The 16606-nt window shown below is 41.0% G+C and overlaps 1 protein-coding gene and 1 pseudogene across 1 annotated transcript; both read right to left on the reverse strand.

The window, feature by feature from the left end:
* Positions 1-11801: 11801 nt before the first annotated feature.
* Positions 11802-14038, reverse strand: LOC139283134 (E3 ubiquitin-protein ligase TRIM35-like). Its single transcript, XM_070903093.1, has 2 exons — positions 13959-14038; positions 11802-13822 (listed from the first exon to the last, which is right to left on the reverse strand). Exon 2 carries the CDS (start codon positions 13817-13819, stop codon positions 12416-12418), a length of 1404 nt encoding a protein of 467 aa, XP_070759194.1. The 5' UTR covers positions 13820-13822; positions 13959-14038; the 3' UTR covers positions 11802-12415.
* A 53-nt stretch (positions 14039-14091) lies between these two features.
* LOC139283308 (E3 ubiquitin-protein ligase TRIM35-like) lies at positions 14092-15644 on the reverse strand (annotated as a pseudogene).
* Positions 15645-16606: the final 962 nt, after the last annotated feature.

A 16606-nucleotide genomic window follows, 5' to 3' on the forward strand; every position in this document is an offset into this window, starting at 1 on the left:
AAAATTTTACCAACACAAACACCTGTCACAGTATGAAAGACTATGTCTCTTGAACGAAACACGGATTATTCAGTATATTTGTCGTTGCTTTATGGACCTCAATGCCTACTGTATTTTCCCTTTCTTCCAGTGTCAAGTCATCTGCTCTTATTTTGGAGGTAGTCCTCACCTACCGACCGGAACTGATTCTGGCTAACTTCACGCATCCTTACACAACCTGGATTTACACAACGTCTTTTTCGCATTGTTTTGTAACATATTACAAAACAAAACAAAATCTAACATATTACAAAACAAAACAAAGTAAAAAAAAAATAAAATATGAATAGACTCATAGCTATTTTCTCAGATCGCTGTTTCTTAAGATCAGTTGATTTGTAATAAATCAGACGTGAAGCCGACGTTGTGGGACTGTGGGGTGAAGTCTCCATCCAGCGGCTGCTTCACGACTCTTCATAACATTTGACCTACATTGTGAAGCTGCTGTCAAGACTGTAGCTCAACAGTAAACTGATCTTAGTTATGACAGAAACCTTTTTATAGACCCCCCCATGGATTAAAGCCACCGTTTGCTCTGTAAGGACATGAGGACAAGGGGACATGGAGACAAGAGCAGCTCTTTCTGCACATTCAGGCTTTGACCCCAAATAGCTTTTGAAGGAGAAACCTTTATTGAACCACTGCACAGATGACAACTTGAACTTTTCCCAGTGGACTCAACACGCTCTCTCATTTGTTTTGTCCCTAATTTAGGACACTGTTTGTCTTTCTTTCTTTCTTTCTTTCTTTCTTTGTTGGTCTTTGTTACAACAAACAAGTTAACATTTCAATAAAATTTACTTTTTCTACTTGAGGGTAGAACAAAAACATAACCCTTTAGTAAATATGTGGTATATGTATGTAAGTAGGGCTGCAATTAACTTATATTTTTGTTATTAATTCATCTGTCCTTTCCTTCAATAGTTCAAATGTATGAAATGCCAGAAAATTGTGAAACATTGTCCGTCACAATTTCTAGTGTTATCTGACTACCAGTCTAAAACCTGAATGTTGTGATGTTACTGTGCATGTCTGTTAGTTTCTGGTGAGCAGTCTGTGTTTGTCAAATCAAATGTGTTTTTTAGACGAAAGTCTGTCTTTGTGTCTCCCCACACAGCGTTTCCATGCTGAGCTGTGGTGAAGTAACTTAACTTCAGATAAACATATGATAAACTTTTTTTTTTTTCCAAATTTTTGCATTTCGTTCTCCTTCACTTACACGGAAACATGCGAGAAGGGGATTTTTAAAAGAGCAGTATGAGCAGGAGGAATGATTACAGCAAGCAAAAACGCTTTAAATGTGATCTGGTTTGGCACCTGTTGTTAGACAGACTTTAAATATTGAACAGGTTTATTCCTGCATCACAAACCCAAGTGGGACTAAACAGACCAAAACTGAAGTTGAAGCTGTTGTACCTGTGTCCTCCAGAAGATGGAAGCACAGCATCAAAACATATGCAAACATATTTATGAACCTATCTTTACCCGGTTTAAACCGGATTACTCTTATGGAAGGTAGACAACATGGACGCAGTGTCTGTGGTGTAACCTATAGATTTGTAGAAGAGATGATTTAACATTATAGGTGGAGTGGATACAGCAAACCTGAAGATTTCTGGAGCCTGGTACTGCATCTCAAAGGCAACCCAAATATAAACAAAATGTTTGACGGAGACGAAAACGTGGAATCTGCTATCACTCTCAAGGATTGACGTTGGACAACAACTGAAAAGAAGAAAGAAATGTTGTTTGTATTAATGTGGGGAATCAATCACCTGAATCACATATTTAAATATGTACATGGCAAAATAAAATACTTCACAAAGTATCTCAAAACGAATCAATACTGAAAACTTTTCAGACAAATTTAGAGCTAAGTTAACATCCATCAGAGACAGGAGATGGAGGAGGAAGACTTAAATAATGAAAGAACAAACATGTAGCCTGAAATATTAAGATACATTAAAACACCCAGCTTGTTTGAATGAAATGACGTTGGTAGTGTGTGTAACTGCAGATGGATGTTTGCTGTTTGACAGCAGGTAGGTTATAAACTATTCATCAGCCCCAGCAGCAGACTGTCTTGGCCTGTCATGTTTGCTTGACAGGAGGCCTTCTCTGTGACGCTGCCACCAGGTACGTGCTGTGCATGCGAGCGCTCCAAATGTGCAGCTAAATGACAAGTGCGACAGCTTCAAATTAGACCAAAAAATGAAACCGAAGCTCATCAGAAATTACACATGAGCAGCAATTAGAGACCCAGAGTCTGACTTTGTTTGCTCGACTGAACTGCAGCAAAACAACAAGCCAGTGACTTACTGGAAGGCCATTAATGCTAATGCAGGTGATTTGGATACCTAAAGAGTGACAACTTGGGTCTTATTTTAGTAGTTTTGTCCATCTTTCTTGTCAATAGTTGTAATAAAGATGTAGGAGCACAGTAACATCACTAAAATAAGTCTGACGAGGACACAAACCTCCAGGTTAGAATAACGTATTTGGAAGAGTAAAATGATTATGCAAACTGTCTGTTGTGAACATCATGACAGTTTTCAGACCCACTGCATGCTTCTACTTTGACTTATTACTGTAGCGGTGTGCACACAGTTTCCCTGTACAATGAGGGATTATTACCAACATTTCAGGTGCTCTCACTTTCAGTTTGACTCCAAATAAAGTGTTTTTCAGTAATGTGGACAAACTGTTTTCCGGCTTGTCTGATCATCTGAATGCTTGTTTTACTTCCCCCATCAGACTTCATTATAATGATGTTGAGTGTTTCCAGATTTAAGCTATTGACTTGGCGACATAATAATAATGATAGTAATGACTGACCAAACTACAAAAACAAGACCCAAACCTGAATGATCCTTTTAAGCAACTTAACTTAACTTAACAACTTGTTTTACCTTGAACACGCCCCCCCCCCCTCACTTATTCAAAAATGCTTCCAAATCCTGAGCACCACTTAACTTAACTAGATTAAAGATGTTTATGAACAGATCCAATAAAGATTGCGTTTATCTTTGTGTGTGTTTATGTTCGATGACTCGGGTGTGTGGTGGGAAACTGCACACAGCAGCAGTTTCACACATCAAGGCTCGCATTATGGAGGCTGATCGATGGGAATGTAGTGCTGCTGTTGAACTCTGCTATCAGATCAGAGGATCCATCACCGCTGTGTTAGACGCTTTCATACTTTTGTTGTCGTTGTACAAGTTCAGTGGGACGAGAAGGACGAAGAGGAGGAAGTCTTTCGTTTCATTCTTCAGCCAGTCAGCATTTTAAAAAGCAGAACAGTGGACAACGCCTTCCTTTTAGAACCACAAGGATCCAGAAATAGAGACGAGCAAAGGTCCAGGATTTAGAACCCTGAGAGTAAACTTTATAAAGCACCTCCTTTTAAAACAGTAGGAACAGAAAAGAGGAACAAAAGAGGAGAACGCAAAGCGTGCAAACCACAAAATATAAAGCTATAAGATCAAGAAGAAAAGGGAGTTTTAAGATGTTTTTAAAAACATGCACAATGATTCATACACCCCGGAGAAAACTGGGGGAAAAGTGGAAAAAGATTTAGGATGATTATTTGTGCATAATCCTCCATAAAGCCCTGAAAACAACAAACATGGAAGGATTTAAGCTGTTACAAAAAACGTTAAGTCTCCCTTTTGGGAAAGTGGCTGACATGAACAGAGCTGATTAAAACAGAAGAGCATAGATCAGCATTCATTTCCCTTTTTACGATGTAAAAGACATTTTAATTTGTCTCGTAAATGAGCACTCAGTTTGCTAGAATTCATTAGGCTTTCCATTATTGCTTCCTTCCTACATTTATGTTGTTGTGCTCAAGTGTCGAGACACAAAAATAAAGTAAACCTGGCTTTCAATTAACACTCAGACTGTTTTCTTTAAGTGGGATGCACAATTCAAATTTCCTATCATTTATGAATTCACATCACTTAATGTATTTGTTGCTCCCCGGGGCAGCGAGGCGGCACTTGGTTTGTTAAAAAGCAGCAGCATTAAAGTTGTAATGTTTAAGCCGAGGGAGCAGTCGCGCTCATGGATTCTGTGCAGCTGAAGTCCGGAGAGACTGACGTTGAGCTTTTCAATCAGAACTGAAATGATTGTTTTTGTGCAGATCGGCAAAGAGCTGAGATCCGGGTAATTAAAATGAGACCACATTAGCATTCGTACACTGACAGCTGAAGTAATTGATGTACTTGCATGTTTGATAGGTTTTATGTTGTGTGTCAAGGGACAAAAGTTTGGCTTTTTAGTCAGCATTAAAATCTTGTTCTTTTGAGTGTTAATGCACAAACGTATTCTACCACAACTTGTGTGTGTATTCACAGGGGTGCAGGGCAATACATTCATTATGATGGAGTCATCAAGAGAATAGATTTGGACTAAACGTGGAACAGATCAACATTCACACACTGGTGAGCAGCGCTGACAGCTGAAGTAATTGTCTCAGATCTTTTGAATGACTGCCGTGGATACAGGCTGTGTAATTATAGACATGTTAGCTGTCATGAAGATTACAGAGTGTGCATCAGTCTCAGTGTGTGTTGCTGAGACTTGTGTCCGTTGTGACAGTGTGAATGAAGGCATGGGTTCATTCAGTTTGGTTGTGCAGAGATCCGTGTGTGTGTGTGTGTGTGTGTGTGCGTGTGTGTGTGTGTGCGTGTCAGACGTTAAAATCACAGTGAGCGGCTCTTTGACAGCCAAATGTGTCTGCGCTCCAAGTCAATGACATCTGATGCATTAATTACACTGATGTGTGCAGATAAACAGGATGCAGGAATCACTGCGCCTCAAAAGAGCAGGTGGATGATTCAACTGTTACACAAGCCTCCCTTCACAAGTAGCAATAATTGTTCTTGTCTGGCCACCAGAGGGCAGAGTTTAAGAAGCTATGGAGACGTCAGCGGCAACAGTAAATCACCACAGGGGCTGCCAGGATGAGGCTCTTCTCACTGGGGATGATCATGGATGTTGACCTGGTAATCTTGCCAGGTTAGAGAGTCAGAGGACATTTTCAAGTGGGCATTACGTAGATTAATCGACCACATATTTGCAATCAATCTGAAGAAATATCAAAACTTCACTATTTGGTGACACAATAACAGTTGTAAATGTTTTTCATTTGATATTCCATAAAGTATGTATGTTTCTGTACCTGATGCTTTTTTTTGTTTTCTTCTGTGGAGGTTGATAGATGTTATAAATGTCAGAGTGACTTTTCATCTGGACTGAAATGTCTCCCTGTGGCTCCTGGTGTGCGAGCATCAAAGTAACCCTCCAAAATATCTTTCATAAATATGTGAAATGCACATTATGGTGTCTGAGCACCAAATGTACTGTATTTCTCTGAGGCCAGAGAAGTCACTGCTATTGAATCCTCAGTGGTGTTCTTTGTTTGAAGTTGCACTGTGTGTTGTGTGTGTGTGTGTGTGTGTGTGTGTGTACGGTCTCCTGTGATCTGGATCAAAGACAAAGATTAGCAGGTAGCATTAGCTCATCATTGTGCATCATTGCATCTTATCTATAATTTTCTTTTCCCGTCTTTGTACATTCACTCCCAGGATCTTTTCAAGTTCACTCTCATCACTGAATCACATTTCATCATCTCTACTCACCAGAAAGTCTTTTTTTTCCTCCTCAGCTCAATTTTATTTTCCACTGATCTTTCACCGCTCACGCTCGGATACTCTCAAGGCTGGAACCTGCTCCATACATTAACTTCTCAGAGCTCTGGTTCTATTGGACCACCTCCAAATGTGGTCTGAGCGATCGGTTCTCAATGCGTTCTCAGTGCGTCTCGGGTGCATTGGGTGCTCTTGGTATTAGAGCTGTCCACTTGTAATCGTATCACCCAGGACAGATGTTAATACCAGGTCTGAACAAGTGTTGTTAATCTCCTCATCTAAATCTACTTTGCACACTTGCACATCCCGACACACACACACACATAATTGTTGTTGTACACACACACCCTTCCTCATACCATCAGCCTTGCATGACTCTCTGCAGAGTTATAAGACCTTCAAAGTCTCACTGCACGCCAGATCAATACAATTATTAATGAGCACTAATGACTGCGGTCTGTTCGCCACACAGCATCCTTGAGACTCATAAGCGGGTCATTGTGTATTCGTGACCTCGATGGATTCTTAATTCAGACGAGTAGAGCGAGCATCAAACCGTCTCTTCCACCTCCCACGACATCACTGAATAATTAAACTCTGTTTTCTGAGAGGTGGGGCAACAAGAGCAGGGAGAAGAAGCTGGTGGGGAAGGGTGAGGGGGCTCTGGGTGGAGGCGAGGCGAGGAGGGTGGCGCTATTTTGGATAAGTTTCTGTTTCTGAAGAGGATTCACTTATGCATTTTGTTTGTCTGTTTTCAACACAGAGCATGTTTTATTCAGGTGGTGGAATGTGTGAAAGAGCATGAGGCCTTAATGTGAGAGTGAAACCCAGACAGGTGGAGGTGTGCACTTCCATTGGTTTCAGTTTATTCATTTGTTTATTCAGCATGTTATTTAAATACTCTTGCAGAGACTTGAAACTTACTTTCTTTCGGTAGGTAATAAACCCCCTAAACAATTTGTATTTTTAATAATAAGAAAGACTTTTCTTACACTGTAATACTTTGGAAGCCCATTTCTGAAAAAAGAAAAGTACAAGTTAGGCACAATGAAAATAAAAAATACTACAAGAGTTTTACCCACTAATGTAGTCTCATAATTTTGACTCACCGTATCTTTATTTTTATCATGCATAACTTTCCATCCATTTTTTTCTTTCTATATTATGCAGGTAAGCGCAAAGTAAGTGAAAACAAGTGTCCCCCACTGGTTTTAGATAGTCCTCTAATAGCCTGATAATCAGACTGCCACTTCATTTCACTTCATTCATTCACTTTATTTCAACATTGAGTTCCTGTTAGTTGATTTTGTGGTGGGAGGTCTGGATATTTTCTCAAAGAGAGACTTTCAAACACACAATCGTGCTTTTCCCATCACTGTCCAAACTGTCTACAAAGTGGTGCAATGTGTCAGTGGTCTGCCCACTCTGAGATAGATGTGATACATAAAAGATACTGCAAACTAACAAGATTCAGGATCCAACCAGGAGTTGTTTTTTTATTCTTCTGTTTGACTTTGGTTTTAAATTGAATTGTCTCAGTAGCATGTTTTATTCAGATGGTGGGAGAACGGTAGGAAAGGTAGGATGGCCCCCCGGCAGTTGAAGCTCTGTGCTGATGCGGGACTTTAAGTCAGACTATCACAGCAGAGATAGGGGACTGAACCACCGGCACGCTGAAGACAAAGTGGTGGACTTCATCTCTTGAAGAATGAATGTGGAGTCAAATTGGGTCATGGCGAGAAGGGGGTTGGAATGAAATATAATTCAACTTTTACAGTTGTTGGGAATAGATGGCTTAAGAATGAATGGGTTTAAAAGATGCAAGAAACTAACCTTGACCAAGCTTTGACCACCGCCCTGACCGATGGTCGGTCTTGCTATGACGGGATCTGCTGTTAGAAAGAAAGTTTGGAAAGTATAATAAACATTTTGACCCTCGCTGGGCCGTTAATACGTTCTAAAACTGTTTCCATGACTTATGTAAAAGTAAAAGTCTGAAGAATGACCAGTATAAAAGATGAACAAAGAAAAAAAAAATCTTTTTTGATTCAAACTGCAGTGACAAAGCATTTTTAATTCACTGGCTTCTTCTCTTCTGAATGAATGAAAGGTTCACTGTTTCCACTTCACCACTGTGTCCTTCTAGTTGTTCCCATTACAGAGAGTGTTACTGCTGTCAGGGTCTGTTTACCTCACCTGACTCACACACACACACACACACACACACACACTGCCCCTTAGGCCATAGCACTTCACCGATAAAAAAGAAAGAGGGTTACATGCAAGTAGCAGATAGACAGGGTGGGATGACACACATAAACAAGCAGCTCTGCACTTCTTTCTACCTCACAAACACACGAACGAGTAACATTGTGTTTTATCTCAGTGGTAGAACATTTGACAACAGACCATCTCAAACACAATCGTTTTCTATACCATAATGCTACACATGAACATATGGAACAACTGTAAATAGGCTTCAGATGTGTAACAAACATATGTGACCGGACGAAACGTAATTGTCACAGGCTCTAGTTTTTGTTTCCACTCTTCTCCCCCTGCTTTAGGGGCGACTTCCTGGACCTGAATTTTGGCACTGCTCAGGACGTGGTACTCAGTTCCAGGTACTGTCAAGGGTGGCAGTTCTTTTACAACATGGCAATTAATAAACCAGGACTTGTGTTTAGCTAGTGTTAAGCATTTGTCTGTTTAAACTGTAGATTGTCTGCACAGTGTTAGAGAGATTAACTACATATCCCAGTAACGTTCAGGTAGCGTAGGTACTTTCCAGAAGTGAGCTACTTTTTTTTTCCATTAAGTAGCAGGACAGCGTGACCAAAGGCTATATATCACAATTTTTTATTTTCCCTCGAAGAAAGAAAAAGCTCAGAAATTATTGCTCTGGCTCCCACAGTCTGTTCTCCACCAGATCCTCTCCCATCACCTCCTTGTCGTCTGATTCAGGAGTGAAGGTATGGAGCAGAGAGAGCGCTGGACTGGCAGCTTCCAGTGTCTCCTTCAGAGCAGCTGAGGGGCTTATCCGGCTCTGGAAGGTCTGGAAGTCATTAAATGTGACACAAAATGACGATGTTTGTCCTGGTCTATAAAGCGGTGTTGTCTTTTCAGTTAAGTATATATCTAAACGTTTCGGTTGATTAAAACACATCAAGGCAGACACAGGAACCAAACACTCACGGGTTCTTGAAAGTTCAGGTTACTTGTCGTTAAGTTCCCATAGTGGAAAAAAGTCTGTACACAATGATAGAAACAGAGCTACTGTAGCTCAATCAGTTTGTTGTGTCTGTAGTTTTGACATCTGGGTGGAGCCTCAGGTCTTAACAACAGAGACCGAAAACTTAAGTTAATTGTGCTTTTGCTGTCATTGCTCCTCGACTCCGAAACAGCAGCCTCCTGCGAAATCTGAGAGGGTCATTGCGTTTTGTTTGCTTGCTCGCATGAGGCGAGAAATTCAGCTAATTTCAGAGCAGCCAGAATATCAAAGTACACAGTTTGGTATACATCTTATGACTACCAATGACCAACATCTGTAGTCAGAAAACTACATGATCATTTTTCAAAAGCATGAGGAGAAACTGATATGTTGTTACATATTTAACACATTGCCTCACTTTTCTTATCTGTGTTAAATCGTGCTGCTGTTGAGCTCTTGGCTACAGAACAGTGATTTCACTGTTTATATAATCATGTTTAAACTCCATCCCGAAGTTCTTGGTATCAAAAAAATTGATTTAGCTACTTCTAGTACCTCTGTGAGCATCATTATGTAATGCTGTGAACATTAAGGGCACAAGAAAGAAGCCACAATTAGTGATAAAACTTGAAGAACTAGACATGATAATGAAATGATTCTTTACCTGGTGCTGTAAATCCTCTCTGAACCTCCCAAATGGACCTTGCGATGCCCCCGGGAAGAACTAGTTCTGTAATTGGTGGGAACTGTCCCATTCACACACTCACAGCAGGAAGGAGGAAGTTGCTGTGGACGTCGATAGTGATTACAGCAGCAGGTTGAATCTCCTGAGCTGCGGACGGACTGAACCTGAAGCTCTCTGCAGGCCGTCGTTACCTCTAACAGCCGACCTGCTGCCTATAATGCAACCTGACAGGGACGAGCAGCCAAGGAGAGGAGGACAAAGCTTCACGATACACGTACCTACCACTTACTATTCTCCACTGTTAACAGAATAAGAAGTGAAAGACTCCATGTTCAGACAATCAGCTCAAATTTGTTTGATTTGCACATCTGGTATGTTATTAAACATCAAAAACCCGTCTCTGTACGATTTTCTGTAATTTCCTCCTTCCTAATTTCCTTAGTTTTCATTGTTACTGGTCCCCCGTTCCCATGTGGAAATAATCAAATAGCATAACCACACATACATGCACTACACCATGCACCATGCGTAACCATTGATATATGTACTAGACGTGATGCAGAAGACAAAAAATGGACCAAGGTTTCACATACACAGACTTGTACCTTACCTTTTAAAATCAAAAGACCATGTTTTCTAATGCAGCTGTTCATCTTTTGTACTGAGTCTCGTGTCCATCCAGGCCTCGAAGGGCTCCGACTGTCACACAACATTTTCTTTTACTTCTGGACTTGACACCATGACAGAAAGAATATCCCAGCGTTGCATCCAGAATCTATACAATCTGTCGAACTAACCAAATGAATCGCTTGATGAAATCGCTCATAATTCATTCAGACAGTGCAGTGCAGTCCAAGAACAATGTCATATCAGCTGTTTCTGAGAGCAAGGAAGAAGGTCAATGCCCTTTAAGAATATGGAGGGGATACAAGAAGGAATGAAAAGAACAACACGCTAGTTTACAAAGATTTAACAAAAAGCAGCAATGCGCTGCGTGTTACGTGTATAAACTGTGGTGGCTAGTTGAAAAAGCGTTCACACCACAAGGCTCATTTAGTAGCTGTTCAGAAGCTTTCAGTCGTATCACATGATCTTCATCTGCAGATGATGTTTGCCCAGTCGTTCTGGAACTGTGGTGATGGTAAAATGTCAATTTTCCCACAGCACTTAAAGGACTTCTTGTGATTGAAATGTCATTCTTGACCTTAGAAATAGTAATTGAAAGATCCATTTAGTAAATGGTTACTACAGCATTTCACAGCCATGACAGCAGAAGGTGATAGTACACATATGAGACTTTTTACGGTTTTATTATTTTTCGTGTCAGTATACCTACAGAGGTTAAAACCTGTGTGATATTTACCCCCAGTTTTACCAAGGGTGACAACAAGGAAAATGTAACAAATATTACCCAATCTTCATAAACATTCGTTAGATTTTCCAGATATTTCAAGTGTACTCTAATGTACTTAACGTCATAGGGTCTTTGAAATCAAACCTCCAGGGGGCTTGAATGTGCTCAGGAAATGTCAGTTTATGATCGTGTGTGCACTGTTGACATTTTGGCCTGACAGTGGTGTAAGAGGACAGGTCAATGACGTCCACAATGGATGTGCTCCATAAATCCTATGGTTATTTGTCCACTTTGTTGTCATTAATTCATATAAAATATGGCGAAATTCGCCCAGAAGGTGGTGCTTGAGGAAAGGTCATGGCGTCTTTCAAAAGGGCTCATCATTTGGGGGACATGAATATCCCCAGAAAATGAAATGTTAGGATCACATCTAATGCAACAATAGGCAGTTGTTTGTCTTTGGAGGACTGAGTTTCATGTACTGACTTTTCTATTCATGTAATGTAATCCACACAGGTAAGAAGAAATGCTCTGTACGTTAACTGTAACTGGTCCAGGACAAAGACGAAACTAAAAATATTATAATACCAGCTTGGGTTTGGCAACTGGTTACTCAGGACCGACTGCCAGCTCTTGTTAGATTAGGATCGCATCTAATGCATCAAATGTGCAAGAGCAAGTAAAAGTGAAACCATGCCCACACAACCTAAGTTGAAAAAAAGGACACTCAAGTATATTTAGTATACACTATACAAGTATATTTAAAGTTATACTATGTTACAGTCACCACAACAGAAGGCAATAGTACAAATATATGTTTTAAAGTTTTATTTTCTTTGTGTAAATACAGCACAGATCCCTTTCTATTGCAAATGAATTGTACAAAGATTGTCAGAGATAATGGAAGTAAACATATAAAATAATAAAATACAAAGCATAAAATATAGAGTAATAAAATCACAATCAGGGAGGTACAGTTACTCCCCTTATTTAGAGAAAACTTCTTTGCTCTAATGTACTTAAAATACAAATGCATGCAGTTTTTCTTTGCCATGTGGGTTGTTTAGATGACATGGCTTAACTTAACTTCTGCCTGCTCTTCCTCCTCCTCTTGGACTGTGACTAAAATGTTTCCAAAACTGATAAAAGTTAAACACTATGCACAAAACCCAGGCCGTAAAAATCAACAACAAAACAAAAAACATCCTAATTAGGCAAAGAAAGACTGTACTGTAACGTAACATTTTTAGATTAAGATGTGAGTGAGACAGGGTAAACTCAAGCCATGTCCACACTGTCAGATACTGTGAGTCTATAAAAGTCTGGAGCCCATACTGAAATGCCTAAACAATAGAAAGGGCTTAAATCTCTGTTTCTTGGTTCACTTTTAAAGTAGTTCAGCACTTGGAGACATTCACAACTACAAAACAACAAACAAATATTTCACATAGTCATCATCCACATCATCTTCTTATCTAGCTGTACTGGTTTTCTCTTACAAAGACAGGAATTTGTAATATCTTCATTGGGTGTGCACATAGAGTGTTAAAGTATGGAAACAGCCTCTCAGTAAAGGTGTGTGTAAAGGTGTGTATGTGTGTGTTACTATCAGGATCAGAGAAGGACAGCGTTCTTCTGTTACAGTCCAGATGAACTCTGATCCTCTGGAACTTCTTCTGTATTGGAAGAACAGTGTGGTGATCTAGATCAGAGTCTGCTGTGTACTCACCATCGCAGAACACAATTCTGAATAATCCAGACAGTTTGTCTACATTACTCAGGACAGACTCTGCTAACACTCCCACCGCCCAGAGCGGACTGTCTCCAACCTCAACATCCCAGCTGTGAGTCCCTGAGTTAAAGCCCTCTGAGCCCAGGACAGAGGGATAGAAATAAATCCTTTCTGGGTTTTCAGGAAGCCTCTGTTTCTCTCCACATCTCACACCGGTCAGATCTTCAGACAGGGTGAGGTCTGGATGAGCAGTGTTTGGATCCAGAATCACAGGAGTGTAGGAGACCATCTCCTTCATCTTGTTCCAGATGTTGAAGGTCAGGTTGCCCAGGTGTTTGGCCACGTCTATCAGAGCTCCTGAGACCAGCTCTGGATCATCCAGCAGGGGGCGCTGCTGGACTCTTTCCACTGCAGCCTTGTAGTTCAGCAGGAATGAGACGTCTTCAGCTCTCAGCTCCTCCTCTGTGGCTCTGATTGTGTCTGAAAGAGCTGCTATCTCTCTGCTCAGAGCCTCCATCTTCTTCTTCATCATCCGACTCTTCTGCTCCTCTTCCTCCCTCAGAGCAGTGATCCTGGCCTCCTCTTCCTCTTGTAGAAACTGGTGAAGCTTCTCAAACTGCTCCTTAATCTGCCTCTCTGTGTGTCGGGCCTGGACCTTCATGTGTTCTGCTGTTTGATCACAGTTTCCTTTAACTTGTTCAAAGACCTTCAGTTTCTCCTGTAAAGGCTTCAGGGAGTTCTGGAGCTCCTCTCTGTGATCCTGTGCAGCTTCATCGATGGGTCTGAATCTGTGGTTGTTGTGTGTTTTTGAGTCTCGACAGACGACACACACTGGCTGCTGATGGTCCAGACAGAAGAGTTTGAGTTTCTCAGAGTGCAGACTGCAGAGAGTCTCAGACCCTGCTGAAGATCTCTGATCTCTCTCCAGTATGAAGGCCTCACACAGGTTCTTTAAGGCCAGGTTACGAGGTGGTTCACTCAGTAAAGGTTTTCTCTTACAAACCGGACACTGCAGTATTAGTTTTGTTCCCCACCATCTCTTCAGACAGTCTTTACAGAAGCTGTGGCTACATGACAGGACAACAGGATCTTTAAAGATGTCCTGACAGACAGGACAGGAGAGATCCTCCTCAGATAGGGAAGTCATTTTCTAGCAGAAGGAAACACAGATATGGATAAAACTTGAGTCAGTTTGCCCCCTCCACTTTAGAACTACCTGAAAGTACTTTTGCTTGAAGACCTCTATTTTTAGTGATCATCCACTTTTCCAGTGATCCAGTACTCACTGTGGTCCCAGTGTTCTGTCCTGTAGCCCTTTCCCCCCAGTAGACATCCTGTCTTTGCTGTAAATGTAATCCTCTCTCAGTGTCTGTGTCTCTTCTCAGTGGAAGAACAACATTCTGCATTTCTTGGTTTGCCTCAGGTGAGATGAGTCAGGTAAGGGGTGGAGCTTTTCTTTGTCCTGCCCTTTGTTCCAGTGTAGACTTTCTCCTGGTTTTCATTGGGTGTTTCAGACTGATAAAAGGTCCAGTGGCCCAGCTGGCTCACAGACTGTGTTTGATTTAAATATCAAAAGGAAGAGATGTACAGATAATGCATGTCATGGCTTCATGTTAAAACCTGCTAAATGTAAGGATGAAACAGCTCTCATGAAACAGCTGTAGAGTACTTTTACTTTAACTTTGGAAAATTTAATAAGTGAATTCTGCTAAGAATTTCTGTCTTTCTATATGTTCTGAAACTAATTTGGAGGTTTCTTCAATTTTCTTGCCCACAATGGAAAAGGTCCATCCCCTGAGAAGCATGATGAATGTGCTCTATAAGTCCTATGGCAATTTGTCCACTTTATTGTCATTTCTTTACATAAAATATGGCGAAATTTGTCCAGAGGGTGGTACTTGAAGAAAGGATGCTCACAATTTGGGGGACCACAGAAAAATGTATTCAATCTGACGGTCAGTTGTTGAGATATCATGCTTATGATTGAAGTCTTGGAGGGACTGAATTGCATGTACTGACTTTTCTATTCATGTATAATCCACACAGGTAAGAAAAAATGCTCTGCACCAGCGAGTCAAAGCCCTCTGAACCCAGGACTGAGATGCACGAATCAAACCTCTCTGGGTTTTCAGGAAGCTTCTGTGTATCTCGGCATCTCACAGTGGTTAGATCACCTGACAGGGTGAGTTCTAAGGAGATCGTCTTCTTCATCTTGTTCCAGATGTTGAAGGTCAGGTTGCCCAGGTGTTTGGCCACGTCTATCAGAGCTCCTGAGACCAGCTCTGGATCATCCAGCAGGGGGCGCTGCTGGACTCTTTCCACTGCAGCCTTGTAGTTCAGCAGGAATGAGACGTCTTCAGCTCTCAGCTCCTCCTCTGTGGCTCTGATTGTGTCTGAAAGAGCTGCTATCTCTCTGCTCAGAGCCTCCATCTTCTTCTTCATCATCCGACTCTTCTGCTCCTCTTCCTCCCTCGGAGCAGTGATCCTGGCCTCCTCTTCCTCTTGTAGAAACTGGTGAAGCTTCTTAAACTGCTCCTTAATCTGCCTCTCTGTGTGTCGGGCCTGGACCTTCATGTGTTCTGCTGTTTGATCACAGTTTCCTTTAACTTGTTCAAAGACCTTCAGTTTCTCCTGTAAAGGCTTCAGGGAGTTCTGGAGCTCCTCTCTGTGATCCTGTGCAGCTTCATCACTAGGTCTGACTTTGTGTCCAGTGTTTCTGAATGCAGACAGACGACACACACTAGCTGCTGATGGTCCAGACAGAAGAGTTTGAGCTTCTGCTGAAGATCTCTGATCTCTCTCCAGTAAGAAGGCCTCACACAGGTTCTTTAAAGCCAAGTTAAGAGGTGGGTCACTCCTTGATGATCTTCTCTTACAAACTGGACACTCCTGTATTAGTTTCTCTCTCCACCATCTCTGCACACAGTCTGGCAGACTGGACAGGAGAGATCCATTTCTGATTGTGAAGCCATTTCCCCTCTGAGTGAAGATAGAAAACACAGCAGACACAAAGATGAAACTGAAAGTGAGCCCTCCCCCGACTTCAGAGGAAAAACAAGGCTTTTCTAAGATTCTGTCCACTACTGGGAATATTCCCTCTTCTGGTTGTTCTCCACTTTTTGCTCAACCATTAACTGTACATACCAGGGGTGAGTTGTGTTGTAGACCAGTAGAGGGACCATTGGCCAATTCACTTAACAGATTGTGTTTTATTTAAAAGTAAAATCTTATTATTGCAAATAAAGTTATTATCCTATCTTTTCAAAACAAATTATGTCAGAGGGATTAAGCAGGCTCTGGTTTAGAGTGCTAAGAGTTAATGTTGGGAACAAAAAACCAAGACAAAACTAAATATATAAAGTAACCTTTGAAAAGTATGACAAACGAACAATTTTCATTATCTAATAAAAACTAAATGATAATGACGGACACGTAGACAAATGAACTACATACTGTTTTAATGCAAGGTCCTGGCACAGTTATGTGTAATCACACATTGTACCGCCCAAAATATCTAATATAATAAGCCACATCTTGAATTTCAGTTTCTGTCTCTGTCAGTAATGTTAACTAACATCCTGCAAAGAAAAAGTAAAAGATTTATGGACTCATTTCACTTACAATCCCACTGAAAATTACACAATGGCAAAAGAAAGCTGGGCCAAAACCACAACCACAACTGTGCATATCAAGAATGAATAAAAAGAACCGAACAGACCAGAGTGAACTCATTAATTTGACATTAAAACTTCACTGGAGTCTTAATTTCTGCAAATAAATGAAACCATTATATTTGGATTAAAAACGGTAACATTACAGACTCTCAGCATGTTCCTCCGTCTGCTGATCCAGGGGTGACTTTATCATCAGCACAACCTATTGATCTGTGTGCATTATCATTTGTCAGGACGGCGGCTGGCATTGATAAGGCTTC

Source organism: Enoplosus armatus, chromosome 3 (genome assembly GCF_043641665.1).
Source record: "Enoplosus armatus isolate fEnoArm2 chromosome 3, fEnoArm2.hap1, whole genome shotgun sequence".
Classification (NCBI taxonomy): domain Eukaryota; kingdom Metazoa; phylum Chordata; class Actinopteri; order Centrarchiformes; family Enoplosidae; genus Enoplosus; species Enoplosus armatus.